The 26,428-nt window shown below is 40.3% G+C and overlaps 1 gene segment (V, D, J or C); it reads left to right on the top strand.

The window, feature by feature from the left end:
* Nucleotides 1-16,946: 16,946 nt before the first annotated feature.
* LOC103607616 lies at nucleotides 16,947-25,922 on the top strand (the record flags this gene model as incomplete). The annotated part of the segment is given in 3 exon segments: nucleotides 16,947-17,001; nucleotides 17,126-17,413; nucleotides 25,881-25,922. Coding segments are annotated over 3 exon segments (385 nt in total), but the record flags the coding sequence as incomplete, so codon positions are not given.
* Between the last annotated feature and the right edge of the window lie 506 nt (nucleotides 25,923-26,428).

The following is a 26,428-nucleotide window of genomic DNA, read 5'->3' as shown; positions in this document are numbered from 1 at the left end:
TGCCCCCCCGGGCCGGCCCAAGAGGTGACTTTCTAATTCCACCTTCTCTTTATAATTATTAACTGGCATCCAGCTACTATCGATGCAAAACAAATCACCCCAAAATGTAGTGGCACATGAAAGATGCAATCATTTTACTATTATCTTCTTTTGTCTATGTGCTGCCTGGGCTCACAAAGTTCCTGCTCAAGGTTTCTTTTATGGATGCAATCAGATGGGGTCTGGGACAGGAGACATTTCAAGATGGTTGAAGCTGGGTATAGTCTGGGTCCTCTGCTGGTGCAGTTCGCCTACCCATGTGGTGCCTGGCTTCATCTATACTTTCCCTAAGAGTACATAGAAGAAATTATACAACCTTTACAACCTCTTATAGTCTTAGAACAACATTACTTCCTCTGTAGTCAAAGGCTCATTCAGATCTGAGAGGAGAAAACACAGGACACTGAGCTCAATGGGAAGATTGTCAGCATCACATTATTAGAAGAGCCTGGAGGATGTATGATCTATTTAAAGTCATTTTGAGGAAATAATTGGCAACTGTAAACCTTTTGGCTTAAACAATCTACATTATTCCCATTTACGAAACACAGTAATTCTCACCCCAGCACTTTGTTATGCCGTGATGGCATCAGTTCAAAGACCAAGATCTCATCAACCAAATCAAGAGCTGTGTGGGTGAGTTCTCTTGCCAATATTTCCTTGAATACTGTTCCTTCAGTACTAGTCCTCTTAACATGAAGGCATGTGAGCAGTGGTGACAGGTATTGGATACCTGCGGCAGGAAATCTTATTCAAACAGGAGGCACACAGCAGTCAATATTCCATGTATCCTATAGAAACAGCTTCCCTTTTGGGTATTCCAATTCCTGGGTTTTTTTGAAGCTATAGCTCTTATTCCTTTAATTTGTTTCATCAAATCAATACCAAATCAAGTGTCCTAAAGAGTATCTATTTTATTGACATAAATTCACTTTATGCTATGAGGCAGTTTAAATTAAAATTTCTTTACTAATCTTTTGATAATTTATTGTGATTTTCTTTTCTGAAATTAGACCATGCTGTATTGTTAACCTCAAACATAGCAGGGAAGGGTGTAGAAATCTCCCAATTCATCTTTTATGTTGTTTTCCTCAACTCTAAATGCTCATTTCCTCACTAGGGGAATTGACCTCGCAGTCTTTTACAAAAAGTTACCAGGAATAAGTTTGTAGCGTGAAATGGGGTGCGTATTTCAGCCACATGAGGTCACATCCAATTAATAGCTGTGTCAGCAATTATTGTTTTTGATGAAAGCCGCGTGATAATACAGCCTCAGAAGAGAGGGTTACTTCCACCTTAGTCACAGGATCACTCAGATCTAAGAGGAGGAAACACAGGACATATAACTTTCTGGTAGGCACTCAAAATAGTCAACACCAGAGGAAGACCATCTGTAGCTGAGCACTAAGAAAATGTTCTGGTGATTTGGACTATTAAGTGACAGGCTCCACATGGTTATCTTATTACCTGAAGACACTAGCAAAAGCATCCATGTGTGGCAGCTGTGAATTACTCTGCTCTAGGCCTGGAAACCCCAAAATATCTGAATCTGGGACAAATTTGATGCCTTCCCAAGAGCCCAGGGCTACAAGTTGAAACCTTTGTGAATGGGCTGCTCCCTGTCGCAGGACAGGTGTCTGCCTCAGTCATGCGCAGAATACACACCAGGAGCTCAGCTTCTCTGCATCCTGCTGCTCTGACGACAGGTGAGACAGATCATGAAGATTTCCAGGTGGGGATGAAAATGCCTCTCTTCTCATTGTACAATGAATCCGGAGGACCATTTTAGGTCTGTGACTTGTGACTTCTCACAGGGCAATCACACACTTGAGTTTACTGAGAAGATAATGGCATGTGATGTGTTTAACCGCAATGACACAATATTTCGTGTGATTTCTTTTTCCATTTCAGTTTCCAATGGGGACATTGTGCTTCCCAGATTTGCAACTTCCAGACAAAGCATCAGGAGAGAGTCACTGTCATCTGAAAGGCAAGTGAAGATAGGAGGAGCTACCTGAATTGGCACAGACAAAAACAAGGAGAGGCTCCCAATTTGGTTAGGCCACGAAATAATGTGTTATAAATAATCATTAAAAAATATTCTCTGAAAAAAAAAGGTGAATTGATTTGATTTAGTTAAGTGTGAAATATTATTTCACAAATTGTGTATTAATTCAACATCAAGTTGAATGAAGAAACACTCATTCAGTTTTAGACCATAAAATCTGAGACCTGCCAGACCAGAAAAAACACAGAGAGAGCATAAAAATGCAATTAAGCTTAGTGATTAAGTGGCACACCCTAGGGATGAAGTGCTAAATCATGCAGGCTTCATGGCCTCCTGTGGGTCCAAGAAGCAGACCAGCCTTCAGACAAAGTAGTTCATGCAGTTTTGAAGGAATATTTTGAATATTTCCATAAATATTGGCTTAAACATTCGTTAAAATGTAGGATGCACATGGTTTAGAAAAGATAGGAGAGTGTCCCCTTCCTCCACAATCCTCTGGCAGGCACCACCCTAATCCACATCATTAATAAATGGAGTGAAGTTTGGATTTAGAAGACCTGGGAACTTGTAGACCAGCTTTTCTTTGCAACCACCTCACCTGTTCTCCCAATACAACCCAAGGAAACTGAGCCATGCTGTGAATAGACAAAGGAAGCTGCCCCCAGACTATAACCAGACGTGGACATCACATGTGGGGTGCAGCACAATCTGACTGAATCACTGTTGACCCTACACACAAAGACTCTTCAGTCCCTCTATTGCTAGTTAGAGTGCTGAACTACAAAATACTGTGTGGCATTTAAATTCCAGACTCAGTGTGGGGATCCCAATTCATAGGCTGTTGACATCAAACTGAAAATTACAATATCTGATGTATCCAAAATCTTGGATAGTACCTGAAAACCACTCATGATTTCATAGTCATCATAAGGAAAAACAAATAAACAAACAACAATATATGTTTGAAAATGAGCAGGAAAGAAGTTCATGTTACTCCAGAAATGACTCTGTCAAATAACAGGAAAACAACCTCAGGGTGTCACCACACTTAACCACAAGAGGGGGCATATGAACAATATTGACCCCAGAGAGAGCTATGTGTGTTTCTATGGAAATAATGGCCCTGTGTCCAGAAGGATTCAGGTAGTGGTGGTTGTGGTGGTTGTGGTGCTGGTGGTAGTTGTAGCAGTAGTAGTAGCAGCAGCAACAGTAGTAGCAGCAGTAGTAGCAGCAGCAGTAGTAGTGTGGTGGTTGTGGTGCTGGTGGTAGTTGTAGCAGTAGTAGTAGCAGCAGCAGTAGTAGTAGTAGCAGTAGTAGCAGCAGCAGTAGTAGCAGCAGTAGTAGTAGTAGCAGTAGTAATAGTAATAGCAGCAGCAGTAGTAGTGGCAGCAGTAGTAGTAGTAGTAGCAGCAGCAGTAGTAGTAGTGGCAGCAGCAGTAGTAGTAGTAGCAGTAGCAGTAGTAGTAGTAGTAGTAGTGGCAGCAGCAGCAGCAGCAGCAGCAGTAGTAGTAGTAGTAGTGGCAGCAGTAGTAGTAGTAGTAGCAGTAGCAGAAGTAGCAGTAGTAGCATCAGCAGCAGTAGTAGTAGTAGTAGTAGTAGTAGTAGCAGCAGTAGCAGTAGTAGCAGCAGCAGCAGCAGCAGTAGTAGTAGTAGTAGTAGTAGTAGTAGTAGTAGTAGTAGTAGTAGCAGTAGTAGCAGTAGTAGTTCATCAGTCCCTTCATAGCTTCCCCTTCATCCAGTAATAATTACACACCTCCTCTCACAGCACATTTTCCTGCAGACTCCATGGCAGTGGGGAAATGAAAATGTAGGAAAGACTTGCAATCACCTAGTCAGTGTGTAATTGGCTAAAAGCCAGTTTTTCTATGACTTATGACAAGCAGATTGTGTGCAAGTCTGGGGAAATGACTCACAAGGAAAATATACATTAGATACAATTGTCCTTCCAGTAATGGAAAGGAGAGGAGACTAGATCCAAGGAGTGTTTCTAGTCACTGACGGGCATTAGTAGGACACAGATTAGGATGCTCCTCATCTAGCATAGAAAAAGAGCAAAACCTGCAGGTTCTCCCCACACCAGTGGTCTTGGCTTTGGAGACTGTAGATCAGACTCACATTTGCTCACATCTGCAGTCTCCTCCTGGCTCCAGAGATAGGATCAGTGTGGATCACTTCCCAGCTCCTCAGGATCTGTGGACACAGCTTTTCAAAGGGTAAAAGGACAATGAAAAACAGTGGCTTTGGTTAGATTCATATCAGTACCTGTATTCAGGAACGAAAAGCACACAAAAGAAAATCTGTCAATAACAAGTGAGAACTCACAATGTTTTGACTTTTTTTCTTTCCTGTGCTCATCCTTTAAGATTATGTTTGAAAACTTTAGAATGGCAGCTGAGCCCCTGTGTGGAATCCTGAGGTGCTGGTGAGTGCCAATCTCTCGTTTTCAGGTTATGGTTTGTTTTTACAGTTGAAGTTTTCTTTGTGTCATTCATATTTTTAATCCAGTTTATGTTTTCATTGTTTTACATTTTCCTTTAAAGATAATCATTAACAGAGTGATATATGCATATTTTAGTTTTGTTAAGCCTACTCAAATCTATTATTTTGTATTTCTAAAATTTAGAAAAAACTAAGTTATTAACCTCCACTTGATAGTAAATTTGCATAATGGCATAATGTGCTTTCTTTCATCACCCCCATCCTGACTCTGCTTTACATCGCACATTAGTAATACTGTCATTTTTATGTAGATTTATTATTATTAAATTGTATTATATTGCATACATTATTTTGAAAGAATTATTCCTATACAATTAACTTGTATTTATAAATTTTCAAATGATTTAGCTTAAATTCTAGTTTTCTCAAATTTCTGTCCTCAGCAAGAACTTTTTATTGCATTTTATTATTATTATTTTTCTCTTTTACATTTACTGGTTTGTTATAAAGGATAAATTTCAGCAAGAGTGAAAAGGAAGTGATACAGAGACCAAGGCATATGGGTGGAATAGGATACAATTGGTCTCAGTCCACCCTGTGGGCTAAACAATTCACTTCCCTCCCACATACTAAATATTCTGATTCTCACCCCAACCTGCTCAAGTATTATCCCAGACAGCATCAGGTGAAAGTCCAAGATCTCATCATCAGAACTATGTCCTGGGGAAGTGATGTCATCAAGATGGCAGAGTAGGGGACACCAGCCTTCCTTCCCTCACAGTAAAAAAGAATATGGCAGCTGTCCAAGAAGGAAAATGGTCCTGGAGGGCTCAAGAGTCCTTTTAAGAAGCTGCAGCCTAACAGTGAATCGAAAAACTGAGAACAACCACATAGAAAGTTTGGCTGAGAGATCCTTGGACCTGGGACATCCTGGGACATCCAGGAATACAGAAGAAGGGCAGAGGCTCAGTACCAGACAGGAAGCGGTACCACTGTGGTCCTTGGTGGCCTGTTCTATGGGGTACCCCCGAGCTTTTGCTGTTGGAGACCTCAACAGCCCCCCAGGAAGCCTCAACTATCAGCGGCTTTACCAGAAGAGATCCCTTAGTTCTCATTTGTGTGGATCACAGCAGCCTGCTCTACAGAGGGCAATGGCAGCTCTCGCCTCTTAGTTAAACTACAGCCCTGGTCATGCAGACTCCAAGAGGGAGATGCTGCTATTCCTCCCTCACCCCCCCAAAAACGGAACCATGTTGTGCCACACTGTACTCCCAGTCCCTTCCTCCCACATCCCCACCACCCCTACACCCCTAATCTGCATGTGCCCCAGACCCAGGCTTCAAGGCTTTATCCTGGCTGTGAGCCCAGACACTGGAGTCACCTCTGCTGCAGGGTTGCCCAAGCCCAGGGCCCCAGAGCTGTTCTTAGTCCATGTATACCAATGCTCCAGACCCCAGCTCTGTGGCTGCTCTGGAAATTGAAAAGATTTAAAACAGATTGAGAAATGCTTATTGAAAAAAGTACTAGAGTTTTGCATGAGGACAGGAAGTTTGTGGTCGTTTGCCTGGGACTGCTCCCTTTCACCCCAACTCAGCCCTCAAGAACTGCAGAAGTGTAGTTTCATCTACATGAGGATGGCAGCAAACATCAACATCTTGTTGTAAAAGGAGGTGGACTCGAGCAAGGGTGGGGAGTAGAGTGAGATCCTTTAGTGTTTTCAGCTAAATGTGGTGACCTCTGTAGGAAACCAACAGAAAAATGCCACAGCTTTACTAGTCCTAGGTGGTGGCACTGGCTGGGGCAAGTGGTAGATCAGCCAAACATTAATAGTGGATCCCTGGATATGATTAAGCCATAGAATTGCTGAGATAATCTCCATACACATTCCAGTGACATAGAAGCTATAGAGATGAGAGACAGGGACCCATCAGGGCCCAGTGGAGAAAGTGGAGGGAGGTGAAAACTGGCTGTGCTTTGCGTGTGCTCCACAAACCACACACAGTGGGTTGGCAGCAGGCGGACTGTGGGGCTCCTGGTGTCTGAGCAGAATTTCTGTTTGAATCATTGGTGATTACTAAGCTATGCAGATACCTGGGAAGCTCCTAGCTAAAAATTAAAAGAAAGAAATAAGATAAGAGATACCAGTGGCCAAACACTAGGAAGGAGATGGACTCTGCAATGTTAAGTCCAGGCAAGTTACTAAAGAGAAACTCAACAATGCTGAGAAAATAAAGTATTATCAAGGGTTCTGTGTTATTTGAGAGCTGCACAAGAAAATATTATGTTAAATGCTCAGTTTTTGGTAAAAATTCCTGTAAAGTCGGGCCGGTCCGGTGGCACACTGCTACAGTGCGGCGCTTGGGAGCGTGGCGGCACTCCCGCCGAGGGTTCGGATCCCACATACAGACCGGCTGCTCACTGGCTGAGCGAGGTGCGGGTGCAACACCGAGGGTTGCGATCCCGTTGCCGGTCCCGGTCCGGTACGGGCGTGAAACTGAGGGTTGCGATCCGTTGCCGGTCACGAAAAAAATACAAAAAGGAAAAAAAAAAATTCCTGTAAAGAAAGAAAAAAGTGCAAACCATACTGAAAAATAAAATTGTCAGTGGGAGCTGACTCTGACAGTACTTAAGTATTGGACTTAACAAAAGCTTTAAAGCAGTTATTGTGTAGACTGTTCACAGAAGTTTTTTAAAACTATGCTCAACTACTGAAAAGGAAAATATAAAGACAATGGCAAAAAGTGGGGACTCTCAATAAAATAGAGAATCTATTTAAAAGGGCTAAATGAGAAATCTAGAGCTGGAAAGTAAAATATCACAACTGAAAACTTCACTAGATAGGGCCAACAGCAGCTTAAGTTGGCAGAAGAACTGGAAAGTAAAATATCACAACTGAAAAGTTCACTAGATAGGGCCAACAGCAGCTTAAGGTGGCAGAAGAATCAGTGAACTTGAAGACGGATTAATAGAAATTATCCAATCTAAAAAAAAAAGAAAAATAATTAAAGAAAAATGAACGAGAGCTCAGAGAGTTGTAATGAATGAGAGCTCAGAGAGTTGTAAGTCAATGTGAAGAATACCAACAGATGTGTAGTGGGAGTCACAAAGAAGAGAAAGTGGCCAAAAAAGTATTTGGAAAAATAATGGCAAAATCTTTTCAAAAGTCAAGAAACAATCCATAAAGAATCAATAGAATTTGTTTGAGATAAACTCAACAATCATAATCACACACAGTATAGGTAAAATCTTGAAGCAAAGACAAAGAGTATTGCAAACGCAACGCAAAAAACCTGACTCACTGTATACTATATATAGGAAATAAACGTAAAGCTGTTGGCTGACTTCTTCACGAGCAAAGGAGACTTGCAGATAGTTGAATGACATACTTAAATCTTGATGGGGAAAAAAAAATTAAACCAAAATTTCAATATCCAGTGAAAGTATGCCTCAAAAATAAAATCAAAGTAAAAACATTTTTTTCATAAACAGAAATTAATGGCAATTATTATTTGCAGACATACTCTACAAGAAATCCAGTAGGAACCTCTTCAGAGTCACAGAAAATGACAGCAGAGACTTAAATCTGAAGGAAGGAATGAAGGAATCAAAACAGTAAAGAAACAAGTTAGAAGCTAGAAACAAGAAAAGAAAAGTGCTTACTTCAATTTATCTGGGGTTGATTCCAGGAAAACTAAACTGTTGGGATAGACGTTGGAGTGACAGTTACCTTGGTTGACTTATGGATCCAGTTACTGACTGGGAAGAGGGAAGAATCTGGGAAATTTGAAATATCCTATATTTTCATCTGCATTGTGAATATACACACACTATATTCAGTTGTACATTTAAGACTGCTGCCTTTGGGCTGGTTATGAGTGGATACAGAAAATATGGTATATCTACACAATGGAATACTACTCTGCCATAAAAAAAGAATGAAATACAGCCATTTGCAACAACATGGATCGACCTAGATAGAATTATATTAAGTGAAACGACTCAGGCACAGAAAGAGAAATATTACATGTTCTCGCTTATTCATGGGAGCTAAAAATAAATAAATAAATACAAAATAACTGGGGGTGGGTGGGAGGGAAGAAGACACAACAATCACAATTCCTTGAAGTTGATAACGACAAGCAAACAGAAAGGAGGTTGCTGGGATGGAGAGGGGAGGGAGGTTTAGATAATGGGCCCCAATAATCAAACACATTGTATATTGACCAAAAAAAAAAAAAAAAAAAAAAAAAAGACTGCTGCCTTTATGTGTGTGTGTTTTACCTCAATCATAAAAGTAAAATGTCTCAAATGTGGATCTTTTTCAAGAAATATGAACAAAGAAGTCAGAATCATCAAATTTTATTTATTTATTTTTAATAAAAAAAGAAGTGCGATAAGTACATTGGAAAGAGCTGAGAAACAAGATACCTGTTAGGGAAAAAAGAAGGAAACAAGAAGAGGATGTCTCTTTCCACAAAGCCCATTCCAGAGTGACAGAAGCAGCATCTTCTCTACAATGATAGTGGGGACCTGAACACACCTCTCAGCGCTGGACAGATCATCTAGGCAACAAATCAATAGAGTATTCATTCCTCTTTCAGAAGGAGAGAAGAAATCTAGGGTTATCAGATTTGGGAGGTGGAAGGGAGAAGGGGATGGGGAGATATTGGACAAGGGGCATAAAGAGTAAGTATGATTTGTAATAATATAGATGCTAGTAATAGTGATTTCATCAACGTACATCAATGTTGAACCGCCAAAATACATACAATCAATTAATGATTCAATAAAATAAATAATTAAAAACAAAAATAAATTTATCCCACTTAGGCAGCATGGACTTTATTGGTTTTCCTTCAAATAAAAAAGACATTTAGGTCATTTTGCTCACACGAGAGCTCCCACCCTCCCTTTGGCTCTTTCCACACTGCTGCAACCACCACTGGATTTGCATAGTGTCCCTTGTGGAGGACCTTCCCCTGCAAGTATGAGATAATAGTTTAGGTCTATTCTTGCCTTGACTTATCAGGACTCTGCAGTTCAAGGTCTCAAATTGAGATTCCCTGCTCAGCTCCTGGGGCTGCTGATGCTCTGGATCCCTGGTAAGGGCAGAGGGGAGATGAGGGAGGAGAATGGGGTGGGAGGGTGAGCTCTGGGGCTCACTACTTCCCATGTGTGTTCTGTCCATGTGTGAAATGTGCATGACTCGTCCTCCAGGATGGGTCATGTGATATTTACATCTGTGAGAGTGAGCAAGATTCCAGAAGGTGCAAGGACCTGTGCTCTGTGAAAGACTCTAACATAGAAAGAGGGGGGGGTGGGCTGGTGCAGGTGATTTCTGGAGCCCCTTGGTGTCTTGTACCTCCTGGGTTCTTTTTTGAAATTGGATATTATTGGGGTATAAATCAAAATTACAACATGAATAATGATTTAGTCTGAAATAAATTGTTAAAAAGAACATTATTAGTGTATAATATTTCTACATAACACTGCATTTTTATCTCATTATTTTAGGATCCATTGGGATGTTGTGTTGACCTAGACTCCCCTCTCCCTGTCCGTCATCTCTGGAGAGCCGGTCTCCATCTCCTGCAGCACTAGTCAGAGTCTCCTACATAGTAATGGAAACACCTATTTGAATTGGTTTCTACAGAAGCCAGGCCAGGCTCCACAACTCCTGATCTGTTTGGTTTCCAACCGGGACTCTAGGGTCCCAGACAGGTTCAGTGGCAGCGGGTCAGGGACAGATTTCACACTGAAGATCAGCAAGGTGGAGGCTGAAGACATTGAAGTATATTACAGCATGCAAACTACAAAAACATAGACATGCTCTGTGCACAGTGACACAGCCCCACACACAAACCTTTCTGCTTGGCTTGGCCCAGCTGCCCACATATGTGGCTTGTCTGAGAGCAGCCCAGCACATTCTCTGAGTCTCTGAAAGAGGAAGACATTGGAGAACTCAGGGGAATAGTTTGCTGCTGGGGGCTGTAGGCCATGAGACCCTCAGGCTCACCTCAGGAACCACCTGTTGAGGCCCCATCAGCCGCAGCAGCCTTACCTGGCATAAGTGGCATGAGAAGGAGGTGGTCCAGTTGTCCTCTGAGTAACCAAAGAAGATGTAAAGGACAGGGTAATGAATTTACACTTTTCAGTTTGATTTATTCAGCATTACAGCCAAACAATTGACACAGATTTGTGGTAATGCATAGTGAATACATCTTGGGGTTATAGCAGATACATGATTTAATGCTAAAATTCTTTGATTTTCCTTGGTTACCACTAGCAGATAGAAAACGGGAGTTCCTGAAATTCCAAAAGATTGGTTAAAAATAAAAAATAAAAACTGGAAGATCTAATGAACCCCATATATCTCTGAAAAAATACAGAATGATGTAAGACTCTTTTATTTCCTAAAGTTAAGAATTTAAGACTGTGGGCAGACTGCAGGAAGGAAAGCATGAAGGGAATTTGGTAGAGATGAACTCTGGTTCACTTAAACTGCTCTTTAGCTTATGGGTGGTGGGGTTGTGGATGGTGCTGGTGATACCAGTTGATGATGTCAACCCAGAAAGAGGCCAGATGTGTTTCTTGTGAAGATTTGGAGAGTTTAAGGAACCACTGTCTGGCTTCCTATATTTAGCCAGTGCTACTCCAAATTTTGGGGGAAAGTAGTGCATTGAGTAGGGGTGTAGGCCTGTGGTTTCCAAAGTGGCACGTGCACATCACACACAGAAACATCATGGCAAATCTTTGAAAACAGAACTTATACTGGAACCATTGCTTGTTAAAGGCATGACCAAACATACCATCTGAAACTAAAATGAACCACAATAAAAATGAAATAAAATTCTCCAGAGGATTGTAATAGAATTCATATTTCATTAGTAAAACATGTTTATGCATAAGTTGTATATGTGTTCATATAAAATATGCATGCAGATATATTTATAGATTGCTGCACAAATTTTTATCTACATAAATTCATGTGTAAAGAAACTTACAGGACCATATATGTGTGTATACATGCATACACTCACAAACACACACACACATACAACACATGCATATGCACAAAATTATCAGGTGCCAAGGAAATGACGTTCAGCCTTTCTGGTCTACAGAAAGAGTTATGGGAACCTAGAGGATGGAGGAATGTCAAGGAAACAGATCCCTTAACATGGGATGATTCATACAACATTTTGTTAGATATTCTTCTTTCTACACTTACCCTTTTCCTTAACGTATCACATATATAAAGTACTTTTTAAATTTCTCTTTTACAATAAAGATCTCAGGTTAAATTCATGACCCACAAGAGAAGATGGATGCTGACCTGAAGGGATTTGGGTTTCTCCGTAGTTTGGGTAGCACTAAGTGTGCTATTATTTATGAAGAAAATACTTGCATAATGTTAGCAGTAATACATGGCTCTTGATGTTTTAAAAAGTGAGAGTTTGCATTGGCTAGTTAGCTCAGTTGTTTAGAGTGCATTGTTATAACACCAAGGTCAAGGGTTTAGATCCCCTTACTAGCCAGCCACACACATACAAACACACAAAGGTAAAAAATAATTGAGTTTGAGAAAATGTGCAGTGGTGAAGGAAAGGCACAAGGGGGTACAAATCACCCCTGCGCCCTTGAAAACAGATGAACCTGAAAGAGACTGAAGTGGGGATGTAAAGAGTAAGGCACAGGCTGTAGTCCACGAGGTCAGCAGAGCTGCAGGACTTCTGGGGCCAACAGTACGAGGAGCAGCTCATTTCCCTGGAGGAGCCAACCTGAATGTGAAGCCACAGGCAACAGGGACTCTTTCCACAGGCTGCATCTGCAGTAAGGCTAGAGGCTTTGCCTGAAGAATGTTCCTTAAGGCTTCCCAATAATTTGTGAGCATTTTATATCCCACGGAAAATCCTCTTATGCTCAGTGGACTTGACATTGGTAACGGATATCAATGACCGATCCACACTAACAGCATTATCACAACCTTCTTTTTGTTGGTGATTATAATACTTACCTGTGGACCTGTCATAATAGGCCAGAATGAACTGTTGTACAGGGTTTGAAATCTTGATTCTCTTTTGATTTTTAGAATAGTGTTTTTAAGTAAATGCATGTATGGGACAAAATTCATTGGGTAGGAGGTACGGTCTACAGATAGCATGGTAACAGCCCTTCTAATCAACTCTAATCACTGCTTAGGTATGGGATTGTATACATTAATGATTGTAGAGCTAAAAGGTGGTGTTATACTGATCCTATTAAGAGATGTTAAGAATTGCTAAAGGGAAAGATGCAAAAAAATGTTTGCTAGGGGAAATGTGTTTGTTGGTGGAAACTTTAGAGTTAATTATACTCAGATTTTATCATAAGAATGCAACTTTTCCTTATATCATTTAAGGGGAGGTTATATTTTAGGTAATGATTGTAGTTTGACCAACTTAGCTTTTCAGAAATTGTGCTTTCGAAAGTCATGTTGTTAATTTTCTGATGTTACTAGTTTTCATTGTTTAAGCTATATTTAGCCATAGATAACTGTTGTAACACTGCCCCTGTCTTTGTCTCCTTTTGCAATGATTGAATCAACTGATTTTTCTTGAGAAATTTACTTGTCTTTACTATAAAAAAACAGAAGCTAACTTGGAATCTGGGATGTAACCAGTTTTCTACTCCTAACAGAGGAGTTGCTGAGGTGCAGCCCCTTTGGACTTCTCATTGCATTGACGATGCTTTGAGTAATCCTTTTCTCATCTCCATTACACAGTGAAAAGTGTAACAAACTGTCTTGCATATCATTGAAAATGAGGGCTCATAAGCACAAGAAGAGCTGCTGGGTTCTCACCCAGCTGCACTGACTCATGGCATAAAATGAGGAGACTGAACAATTTTCATCAAATCATTTCTTCAGCCTTGGAAAAGTCCTCCACATGCATTCCATGATCAATACCTGTGGAACACTCAGGAGGACTTCTGTAGATATCCTGGGTTCCTTCTTGAGGATCTCTCTCCTCTCTGTTTCTCTGTCATTTTTCACAAGGTCCCTTTATGATTCTGCAGGTTATTGAGGACTCCCTGGCCTTGTTAAACTCACAGCAGGGCTGGCTGTGGCTCCATCCTCCTACTCCCTTCCTCCCTGTCTTCTCTGAAACCCAGAGCAACTCCTCATGTGCTCTGGTCTTGATCTTCATCCTGCTTTGGAAAGAATTGATCCTCATGTTTTCTGGGCTGTTTCAGGGGTTTAGATTGATTGTAATCCAGGCATCAATTTCAGCATCTTGTTCTTAGAAGAAAGAAACAATATTTTTAAAAATTATTTTTTCTAATACTTACGTTGGGCATCACTCGTCAGAGCTTTCATGCTGAAGAGCTGTAGGAAATAACATTGAATGGTTGTGAGATTTAGTGTACGTAGGTTCCCAAACCAAGAATTATATGAAGTCCATTTAGTGAATTGATATAAAAGAGACCTATTATGTTGGATAACGATTTGTCTGTCAGTAACTCCCATTTGTAAAACCATAGTGTCCCCTTAGTTCATGTCTAGTAAATTACTTGGTCATATAATGATAAAAAGGATGGTATAGTGCTATTATGCAATGCTTTAGAGTAACTTTAACATGCTGTACAGAAACTGTTTTTTTTAATTTTTTTAAAATTTGAAACAATTTTATACTTACTGAAAGGTTCTAGGTACAATAAAACATCCTACTTTTTACTTCTGAACCATTTAGGCCTCCCGCTTGAAGACTTTACTATGTGTTTCCTACAAACAAGACATGCTCTTACATACTAGCAATACTGCTCTGGAATCAACAAATCATTATTAATTCATAACTGTGCCTAGTCCTTAGTTTCATTTACAGTTTTGATAATTGTCATATTGATGTCTTTCTTAACAAATGATTCAGTCCAGATTCACATTTTGCCTTGATTGGCCCATGGATCTTTGGTTTCCTTCCATCTGGACCGGTTCTTCGGTCTTTCCTTGACATTCATTTTCTTGTCACATTTGGATACTATTCAGCTGTTATTTTGTAGAATGTATTTCAGTATGCATCTGGTTGAATTTTCATTCTGATTAAGTTCTGCTCAGGAATATCCAGAAAGGATGCTGTGTTCTTACTGCATCTGATCTGGCAATTCATGTTTTCTATCTGGCCCAGGACTGATGGCATTCACTTGGAACATGGATGAAGGTGGTGTCTGCCAGACTTCACTCTTGCAGTTAGTCTTTTTTTTTTTTTTTCTTTTTTTAACGTGACCGGTAAGGGGATCACAACCCTTGTCTTGGTGTTGCCCGCACTGTGCTCAGCCAGTGAGCACACCAGCCATCCCTATATAGGATCTGAACCCGCGGTGGAAGCACTGCTGCGCTCCCAGAGCTGCACTCTCCCGAGTGAGCCACGGGGCCCGCCCCTTGCACTTAGTCTTTTTTTAAAAATTTTTAATTTAAATAAATAGGAATTTGTAGAGAAGTCATTTGATGTATTGTTAATATCCACTTCATAACCAAAATGTGGACTCATATATTCATACTTAATTCAATAGTTTATAATATGTTACCATTGTTACTTATTTTCATAGTTAACATTCCACTGATTAGTCTAATCAATTCTTTATTCGAGCTGGATTCGAACACTTGCTAATTCTACCTCACCTTTCCCTATGAACTTCCCTAGTTTAGGCCAAAAGTTGGTCAAGGCTTGTCTTGTATGTTCCCTATCCTAGACTTGGAATCATTCATTGATCCAAGAATTACTGATTCTTTTAAGTGGAGATTGGTCTTCAAATAAATGATATTTGGGGCACGAAAGTTGTTTGTTGGCACTGATGTGTCATTGCTTCTTGGAAAATGAACTACTATCTATCTATCTATTCACACACATTTTTATCTATATAAATAAAATCTATGAATTTATACTGAAATCTCTAATTACAATAAAAAATTACAGTGTATTCTAGTACTATTTCATTTTCTATTTGTAACTTTTCTCTCCTACTGAGAATATCGTTTCCAATTATCCTCACTACATTTACTTATTTGATCAGTCCCTCCACGTAAAACCAATCTGCTGCTGTCCTTGCCACCTACACTCTCTTTGAAGACAAGATTTTTCACACACATCACACTGGCATTTTCCTTTGGACACCTTGCTTGCCTGTGAATGGGAAGAGAGTGTTCGCACATCCTGCACTCCCATGTGGGGACACTGCACCCTAGCTTCAACACCCCATAGTGGGTTTTTTTCTGCACCCTATGAAATGAATGGCCTTTCCATACTGTGTGGGCTCCAACACCTAGTGCAACACGCTGGATTTCCCTTTCACCGTATTGCATATTTTTTCTCCTGGACTCGCATGGTTCAGACAACCTAAACCCAGCAATTAGGAACTGTTTTCTTTTAGAAACTAGAATAATTTGGTGATGTAGGAATATGGAGGTTTATGGAGTGATCCAACAACTCAGAAAATATCTGGCATAGAAATGTGTAATGGCACAAAGAGCTAGAAAAGTAGCTGAGATTTTTCAGATTTGGAGGGAGAATATCCCTGATGTTGGATGGACTAGATGGAAGTGGTGAAAAAAGCACTCAGAATTGGAGAACAATAATCATTTATCTGGAGATGACAGGTTAGCGATGGCATATTCCCTCCTTGCAAATCATGATGCTATATTTCAGATATATTTTTAACATTTTTTGTTTTTCTATCTTCCTTTCTTTTTTTTTTTTTTTTTTTTTTTTTTTTTTGTGACCAGTAAGGGGATCGCAACCCTTGGCTTGCTGTCACCTGCACCGTGTTCAGCCAGTGAGCACACTGGCCATCTCTATATAGGATCTGAACCCGTGGCCTCAGCGCTCCCAGTGCCGCGCTCTCCCAAATGAGCCATGGGGTCGGCCCTAGATGTATTTTCAATATTTTTTGGTTTTCTTTCTTTCTTTAAAAAAAGTATATAAATAAATCTTTTACCTGTCTATTGTTCTTATACTTCATTACATCTCTCGTTGGTTTTGCTGATGATTTTCCTCATCAAGGATTTCAGGGAATTAAATCAAAAGAACATCTCTCTGGGTTCCATAAGGTCAACATAGCAAATGCAAGGAGATTTTCAATTTTTTTATAGTTTTTAGAGATGTGTTTCTCTGTCCAGCCCTTTCTCTGAGGAATATCAAACAAGAAAAGAAGTTCATGAACCATAGACACAGCAAAATAGCACTCTACCCACAGGACAACAGAATAATTCTGCTCTGTGGTCCTCAGGGAGAAATACTTCTCTCAAGGCAAATTTGTGCTGCCATAGTCAGTCTCAGGACACCTGGGCCTGAGCTGAATTATTGAGACGTCATGCTTGCAGCTGTTCAGATTTGCATGTGTCTAGAGCACAGCCCACTGTCCTGAAGTCTTATTCACAGGCTGTTCACAACCTGTGCAGGACTCACAGTCCCTGTCAGGACACAGCATGGACATGAGGGCCCACACTCAGCTCCTGTGTCTCCTCTTGCTCTGGCTCCCAGGTAAGGAGGGAGAACACTAGGAAACTACTCAGCCAGTATGGTCAGTACTGCCTGGAAGTTCAGGGAAGTCCTCTTATAATATGATTAGTAGTGTGGATGTTTGTCTCTATGTTTCCCATCTCAGGTGCCAGATGTGACATCCAGATGACCCAGTCTCCATCTTCCCTGTCTGCATCTCTAGGAGACACAGTCACCATCACTTGCCAGGCTAGTCAGGGCATTAGCAAGTACTTAGCTTGGTATCAACAGAAACCAGGGAAGGCTCCCACGCTCCTGATCTATGATGCTTCTAAATTACAAAGTGGGGTCTCCTCGAGGTTTAGTGGCAGTGGATCTGGGACAGACTTTACTCTCACCATCAGCAGCCTGGAGGCTGATGATGTTGGAACTTATTATTGTCAACAAGGTAGTAGTAACCTTCCCACAGTGTTACAAGCCTATACATAAACCCCCAGGAAAGCAGAAGTGTGAGGCTGGGCTGCCCCAGCTGCTCCTCCTGGTGCCTCCATCTGCTGAGAGCATTTCCCAGATGCAGCCAGGCTCTGAAGGTCATGAGAATGCTTTTAGAAGGGGCAGGGAGTCTCCTCTACAGATTTTCTTTTCCTCTCATCAGCCCTAGCAGCACAGACCTGACAGTACATCTCATGCCTTAATGCAGGGCAGAGTCACTACCTCTGAAGAGTCTGGATTGCATCCTCAGTCTGATGTCATGCAGCAAAGTAGAAACTACTCTTGGTATTTCAAGTAGGAATTTCTTTAATAGTGGAATTTCTGGGCCATACGACAACTTTCCAAAGTCATGGTGATAGGATAGTTAGGGTAGCAGACCCTTGGTAAAGGGCATTCTCTGGTGTTCACTGAGAATCTCGAGTGCATCTGAAAGTAAAGGTACAGGCTGCCTAACCTTGTGGTGCCCAGACCTGACTGTGAACCCCAGTGGTGGGGATGCTGATGCTCTCAGCTGCCTGCAGCACCTCACTAGGTGACTCTCCCATCCTTACCCCTGCCCACACGTGTGCCCGCATGTCCAGTGGTGAGTGATGAATCCTCCTCTTCTGACTTTCAAATGTCAGGGAGGGCACTTCATTGAGCAAGTCCAGGAAATTATAGAGGGAAAAGGAGTTCGAGAAATGCGCTTTCAGAATTGATGGTGATGACAGAGAGTTAAGGTCACACAGATCAGTAAGGTAACTATATCCTTAATTCTCAAATTTCGTCCTTTAGGGCATGGCCCCACAATACTTGTGGATATGCTTCTAAGTGTCATTGGCAAGGTAGGATCACAGCACAAAATCTTCATTATGTCATAGAGGCAATGTAAAGAGAGGAAATTGCGATAAATATACAACAAGTACTTAATAAATAAATGAAAATCTTTCTTAAAAAAACAAAGACAACATAGCATGGAGGTATCATTATTTTTCTTCCTATTAAAAATTCATCTGGATTTCAACAGCATCATCAGCATCACAGAGAGCGTATTATACATGCAAACAGCAGAATCACCTGAGACGCAGTGAATGAAAATCTACTTTTTTAGCGAGCCTCATGCTAAAGAAAGGTCACCCATATTTACTTTCTAATTAACTAAAAACTGTATTTTAAAATGTTTTTTACATTGTAAGAGATAAAATATATAACAGCATGTTCAAATATTGGCCTTATTGTGCAGCTCGCTTTGAAGATTCTGTTCATTCCTGTTACTTCTTGTGAGAATGTCGTACCCTGAGTAGTGACTGTCCTTCAGCCTTGGCCTCAGATCAAATGCAATCCAGAGGCTGCAGATAAACCGGGTGCCTGCTGCAGAGGCCCCCAGCTGAGCCACGCCTGCATCAGCCAGTCACTGTTAACATGAATGTCCATGAACATGAAAGTAAATGCTCAGTGTTATAAACCAGTGAGTTTTAAGTGGTTTGTTACCAATCATTATTGTGCAAATTCTGGTCAATACAGTATTTCCACATCTACATGTATAGATAAATATAACTTATAAAATGTATGGCCTCAGTATGAATATTTAGTAACCCATTAATGAAGATATTATGAAGAAATTAAAACTAAATGATGTTTGAGTAAGAGAGTCAATTTACATAATTTGTTGGAAATTTGCATATACATTTACACATATAGGTGTGTATATATTTGATACCTAATTGTCTATACATATATATGAATATATTTCTGTCTAAATAAAGCTACAAGTCCAGGTTAATCCAGATGTTTACCTCTGTTTTTGGATTTGGAGACATTTTTTGCCTTAATATTGTCAGCTGATTTATGCTGGACTGATGATGACACTGCACTGTCATAGTGAAGGATGCCCTGGAAGAATGGAAATCATCACGGTGGGGAATCTCCAAGGGTTACGTCTGATGGTCACTGCTGTGGATTGGATGTCCCTCCAAACTCACGGAGGCTTGGGCCCCATTGTGACAGTATTGAGAGGGTGGGAAATCCTATCATGGTAATTGAAAGGTGAGGTCTTGAAAAGGTGATTAGATTGTGAGGATTACACTATAGTAAATGGATTAATAAATTAATGGTCTAAAGGTGGTCATGGGTGTGGTTATGAGGACTTTAAAAGGACAGTGCATAAAGCACTCTCTCTCTCTCTTTCTCTCTCTCCCTAACTTTCCATGCTTCTGCTATCCTGTGGGTGACATCCTGCTTTCCTGTGAATAGACACTACCCACCAACATTGCTTTACGAGTCCATTTGTGTTGCTATAACAAAATACCTGAAATTGGATCATTTATAAAGAAAAACAACACTTATTGCTCACAGTTTCTGAGTATGGGAAGTCCAAAGTCCATCTGGTGGTGGCAACAGTGACCCAGGGGTCTCACATTGCAAGATGGTAGAAGCAAAGAAGAGAGAGAGAGAGAGAGAGAGAGAGAGAGAGGGAGAGAGAGAGAGAGAGAGAGAGAGACTCTCCTCTTCTTTTAAAGCCCTCAGAAGAGCACCCCTAACCACCATTTTTGATCCATTCACTACTGCATAGTCCTACAACCCAATCACCTCTTCAAGGCTCCACCATTCAATTACCATAATAGGATTTCCCAACCTCTGAACAGTCACAATGGGGGCCAAGTTTCTAATACACAAAACTTGGAGGACACAATTTAAGCTTAAGAGAGTTTTGGGGGGACACAATTCAATGGCTTTCACCAGATGTGTTCCCTGGACCTTGTGTTTTTCAGCCCCTGAAATTGTAAACAATACATAATGTTTCTTTACAAATTACCCAGTTTCAGGTATTTTGTCATAAGCGACAGAGACAGACTAATACTGCAACTTTTCAAGGAGCGATTGGCAATTAAATGACATGGACTGCTGGTTTTGACAGAGTATCAGGACTTTGAAGAAATGCCGCTGAATGACTGTATGCAAAGTTGTTTTGGAAAAATCTATGACTGGACATTTCAAAATTTGCCATAGTTGAAAATAATGGCTTTCCAATCTGATACCCATCAGAAGGCCATTATACAGCAGAGAGTTCTCAGTAACTAATGTGATCCAACACATAGACTTCACTCAGTCACTTTCTCACTGTCATCCATGCATGGGCTCAATAATATAAATTTCAGCTGACATATGACCACTGGCACTTCTGAGCATCCAACGTGGCAAAAGAATAACCCAAACTTGACCCCTATATGGTAGCACACATCAGGGATCAGATTAACGAGTAGTGTCCAGTGGATCACAGTGAACAGGAAGGACTGGTCAGTTCCTCCCCCGGTGTTATAATCCTAAGCATGAACCTTCCTCCCAGGCTGGTTGTGTAGAATCTTTGGTTCCAGCAGCTGCACTTTCCTGTATGGTCTGTTCAGAGGTATAGGGTGTATTTCCAGGAACATTTTCCAGGGCTCAAACATCCTGCAAGGGACTTTATACCCCCTCCATAGCTTACTTTCTTCAAAATACAAAATCCTCAAACCTTGATTAATTCTAATATGGCATTTCTAGATCAGGCCTGCCAAATAATTCATTCACAGCATGGTCTTTGAATCTCTTCTCTAGAATAGATATTATTAAAGGCGGAGAACTAGGCAAAAACAAACAAAAACAAAACAAAACAAAACAAAAACCGACATCCAAGGAAATAATAGTAATAGTAATAATAAGAACAGTGACAGCAACAGCAGAAACACCATCAATTGCCATTTACTGAGGTTTGAAGACTTACTGTGTGTTGATTCTGCACTAATGGTTTAATGATCTAGTGCCATTAATCTCATATTAATCCTCTATGGATGAAAAATCAGAGGTTGTCAGAGCTTAGATTACTTAAGATTCCAGTGCTTATTGGGGAAAGTTGGAAACAGACTCTGATACTCCAGCTTCATAATACCTCCTCAGATATAACTGAACACAGTGAAGTGTGTATGGTATTTAAAGTGAATATGACATGTGCAGGTGGATGGACGCACACAAACACATGTCCCCCTCTGACTTCTATGCAGATTAAGATACACACTCTCCCCGCAACCCAAGCAGCCCCAAGCTCCTTTCCTGTCAATCCCATGTTTTGTTGACCACTACCTAAGTCCTCCTCTGTTCTATTTTTTTTAGATCAATATTCATCAATTTTCTCAGTTGTTGAACTTTATATAAATGGAATCACTGAGTATCTACGCTTTGGTGTCTCACTTCTTTTGATTAACTATTTTTGGTTTTATCTATGTTGTTTTTGCAGATGCAATTTATTCCCTTTTTATTTAGAATAATTATTTTCTCTATGAATATAGTATGACTTATTTTCACAGGTGATTACCAATATGGTGGAGGAACTGGCGAGTAACTCTGGAAAATAATTTGATGAGATGGTAGATAGGACTGAGGTCTGCACAGTAGATGACTGTTGATTTTTAAAAATAACCTATATATGCAAATATTTTTTCTTTATCATTTCAACACTTTATTCCATTTATAGTAGAGCATATTTCATCCTACTTATCTATGATATTCATGTCTTAATTTCTATATATGCATCTAAAATTTATGTTTTGAGTGAAATATCTTGTTATGTAAATATTTTACTTAGTGCTGTCTTTACAATTTGAGGTTTTGGAGTACTATACATCTGATTTTGAAAAGCAGACATTACCATTGATAGTAATTTATAATCCAAATAGAATATATGCTTGCTGGAATGGGGGAATTGTGCATTATGTGAAGAAAGTACCAGCATTCAGGGTGAAGGAAGAATAAATATTTCTTAAACTATTTGATAATATAAGAAAAAGCAGTTTATAATAGTCATAGTTTGTTGAAAATGTCTGAGGCACTTGTCTTCTATTACTGAACTTAGATGACAGAGTAATGATTGTGTTAACCTAGTCTCTGGTTTCCATAAAGGGTCACCATGACCAGTTGGACTAGCTAAGTCTCAGTGTGACTTAGCCTGACATTGGCAAAGCTAAGTCTGGATGCTATGATTCTCAGAATAAGTGCATCCATCTGACTTTATCCTGACTCAGAGGACTTGGTCCAGCACAGATATCTTGCTCACAGTTAAGGACACTACACAGTGTCACCTGCTTTATGCATCCCTCACAGAGAGCTACAGGTCAAGACATGATCCCCTGCTGTGGAACCTTGAGTCCAAACTGTGTCAGCTTCTTCTCTCACTCCTGCAGCTGCCTTTTGAGTTACTGTGATGAGGATCTGGAAAATAGGGTAAATTTGATAAAACATGGTATTCATTTTTACCGTGAACCACTCACAATATACAGTTTATGAGGAAAAGATAATCAAAAGACATTGTTAAAGGCAGATCCAGAGTCCTCCAGCATCTTTTATTTACCTGCAAATGAGCACTACACTATAGGTTTCTATTCTTTGTGGGTGACAGTCTGGCTCAAATGACCTGTTGAATCTCTTGAGTTTGAGACTATTCCCTCTTTTCATGTTTAATACTGTGGAAAGAGTTGTGACATAAGCTTCTTCATCACCAAACTGTCATTAGTGTTTAAGCACCCTCTCCTGACAAATACACATGCTCCTTTTCTGCTTTCTTGGGATGTAGAAAAAAGAAATGCTAAAGAGTTTAACTGTTTTAGGGAAAGCAGTAGAATCAGAGGAGATGAGGTTCAGAGCTGGAGAATGCGACCCCCAAAGGCCTTCAGACTATAGAATGGAAAGTCCTTGCAGCAAGTACTAGCCACCCAAGGAGAACACAATTTGGAGGAACACAGGTAAAACCCAGACTGGATTTCTTTTAGATCAAGAGTGTGAAGTCACGTTTCTCAGGTTGTAAAGGAGAGGGGAGCCTGAGTCTAGGTGTGTTTGATGGATGTGTCTTCAGAAAGTGGTGTTGGTTCACTGGGGTCAGAGCCTGGGTCCTGCTCATGTGGGCAGCTGTGGTCAACCTCGCACACACACTGCTGTGGCTCCCTGAGTGACACTCTTTACTAACTCTAAAAAAGAGTGATGCAGTTGCAGGGCCATCAGGAAAGATCGCTAAGCAAAAAGGAAAGGTAGTTCTGGAATATAAATGTCTGATCAACTCCTCACTGTAACCTGAACCACCCATGGAGACACAGAGGTGCATTGGTTTTAGAATGAGACAGATGCCACCACAGGCATTTATTTTCCTCTCCAGAGCAGGAACCTGAAGCAAGCCCGATTTTTTTTCTCTCTGAAAACATTCTTTAGATTATTTTGGATTTTATTTATTTATGTTTTTTAAATGTAACAAATTATCTGTGTGTTCTGTTATAAATTTTTGTATAGAGTTGCATGAGCCCATAAAATTTTGACTCAGTAGTTTTTAGTAGACTCAGGAGTATTATTTTAAATTATGCTTCTCATTATTAATTCTATCATAATGATTCTAGTTTAGGAAAATATTTTGTTCTTGGATTTGTCTCAGTCTCCTTTTTCTGTCTGTTTCATACTCTTCCATTGTGTGTACAGTGACTAATACTCCCCTCTGTCTTCTCCATTATTTATTGATTTTCAACAATAAATTCTAGTGGTTATTGCCTAGCATACTCGTTTTCTTTTTGTTTTTCATTTTTGATTGTGCATTTAGGGCTTTATTTCTGTAATATGCCAGGAGATCTGATAGATTTATATTTATATTTTCACTTGGAGAGGAGAGACTCAGGTTCTCACACAGAACAAATAAAAAACTGGGACTCTGAGAAGACCTACATCTACATGACAAGAAAAACTCTGTAAGGGAAGGGTTTTTCTGAATACCACTCAGAAAAACATAATATAAAGTTTTTCCTTTTTTAATTCTGTACAATTATACTTGAAAGTTTCTCTGTCAGCAACTCCCTGTGATTTGTCCATTGTATGGAAGGTCATTATGATGGGGTATGTACCAGATTAAAATAATTGGTCACAAGAAATGTCATCTTACCTGCCTGAGGCATACAAATCTTTCCCCTTTCCTCTTACTTAAACTGGGCTCTTAGCTCTCTATGCAAGAGACACTTTTCTTTGTCCTGGTCAGGCCCTTTGACAGAGCACTCTTATGGAGTTGAACTCACTGGGTCCCAGGGAAGGCAGTTTCTTAGGTAGTTATCCTTGGAGCAGTAGATACCAGACAACTTTTTATTTGGAGAGACTCAGCAGATCAGTATTTGTTTGTTTTGTTTTGTTTATTGAAACATAATTGATTATATATCCTTGTGGGGTACAGAGTTGACTATCAGAAATTGTGTACAACACGTGATGATCAAATCAGAATAGTTGGCATATTCATCATTACAACAGGTATTCTGTACAATCAGTACTTGTTGGGTGGAGTCTCTGTTCTTCTGTAGATTAGCTTGGAGGGAAATATGCAGGGTGACCATTCATTCACCCCTCAAAGATTAAGCCTAGACACATGATCTGAAAATGGCTGCTCAAACACATTGTGTCACTAATAAACCCCCAAAATATGAATTACTTCCTTTTTTCCAACTATAGGGAAGTGTGACTGAATCTTTATTTGTTCCCCTCCAAGAGATATTTTATGTCACTTTGCTCACAGGTGAGGCCCCCAACTGCCCCTTGGCTCTTTCCACCCTCCCTTTGGCTCTTTCCACACAGCTGCACCCAGGAGGGGATTTGCATGCTATACCCTAGGGAGGACCTTCCCTTGCAAGTCTGATATAAAAGCTCAGCTCTAACCTTGACTTATCAGGACTCCTCAGTTCATCTTCTCAAAATGAGTTTCCCTGCTCAGCTCCTGGGGCTGCTGATGCTCTGGATCCCTGGTTAGGGCAGAAGAAGATGAGGAGGTGAATGGAGTGGGAGGGTGAGCTCTGGGGCCCACTGCTTCCCATGTGTGTTCTGAACAACGTTAGAGGCATATGCTTTGTGCCCCAGGGAAGGAAATTTGACATTTTGCTATATGAAAATTCAAATACACCTAAAGGAAATAATGACTAGTGTGCTCATGAAGATCTTGAAAAAGTAAAAATCCTCTTGTGTCTTGCAAATATTGGGCTAATTTTAGCATGTCTATTTTTTACGGTATTATTCAAAGTTTTTTTAAAAAAAGATTCCTCTGAAATAAATACAAAAGCGAAACCATACATATTGCCTTTAATGTTTGTACAGAAGCTTGCATTTATCCTTCATTTTTTTAGGATCCAATGGGGATGTCGTGATGGCCCAGACTCCACTCTCTCTGCCCACCATCCCTGGAGAGCACGGTTCCATCTCCTCCGGAACCAGTCAGAGCCTTTTACACAGTAATGGAAAGACCTATTTGAATTGGTTCTTGCAGATGCCAGGCCAGACTCCTGATCTATGGGTTTTCGAGTAGGGATTCGGAGGTTCCAGACATGTTCAGTGGTTGAGGATCAGGGTCAGATTTCGCACTGAAGATCAGCAGGGTTGAGGCAGAGGATGTTGAAGTTTATTACTGCTAGCAAGCTATACGTTCGGCAAAGGGACAACGTTGGAAGTCAAACGTGAGTAAAATCCAAACTGTCCTTCCTCAGTGGTCTGTGTCTTTTGGCTTCTGTGTCTATGAAGGGATCTATACGCCAACTCTTTGANTGTGATTGTCCCAGTTAAATAGTTTTATTTTTAAAAATTCCATTTTACAAATTATGTAACCCAAAGGAACATATATGAAATATTAAATAATTCTGAAATTATTCACAATGAAAAAGGTGTTTCTTCTCAAGGACTGAGCATCTACCCTGTGAATATCTGCTGGGTCAGATGTTTGATCTAGAAAAGTCTGTGGGGAGGTAATGATTACTCACCCAGGGGCTGTGTCCAATTTTATCACTTGAAATTTTTATTACTTTAATGGAAGATAGAAACTTAAAGTCTCAGGTATAATTCTCTAAATGAATTGGGTCATAATGAATACGAGGTAACATACTTCACCAAGCTTTGGAATGGAGCACTGTCTTCCTCTAAAGTAGGAGTTGCCCTTGTTTCCAGGATCTGGATGGAATCTCTGCTC

This window comes from Galeopterus variegatus, unplaced genomic scaffold (assembly GCF_000696425.1).
Source record: "Galeopterus variegatus unplaced genomic scaffold, G_variegatus-3.0.2 Scaffold7591, whole genome shotgun sequence".
Classification (NCBI taxonomy): domain Eukaryota; kingdom Metazoa; phylum Chordata; class Mammalia; order Dermoptera; family Cynocephalidae; genus Galeopterus; species Galeopterus variegatus.
This window is presented reverse-complemented; position numbering and strand designations above follow the sequence as displayed.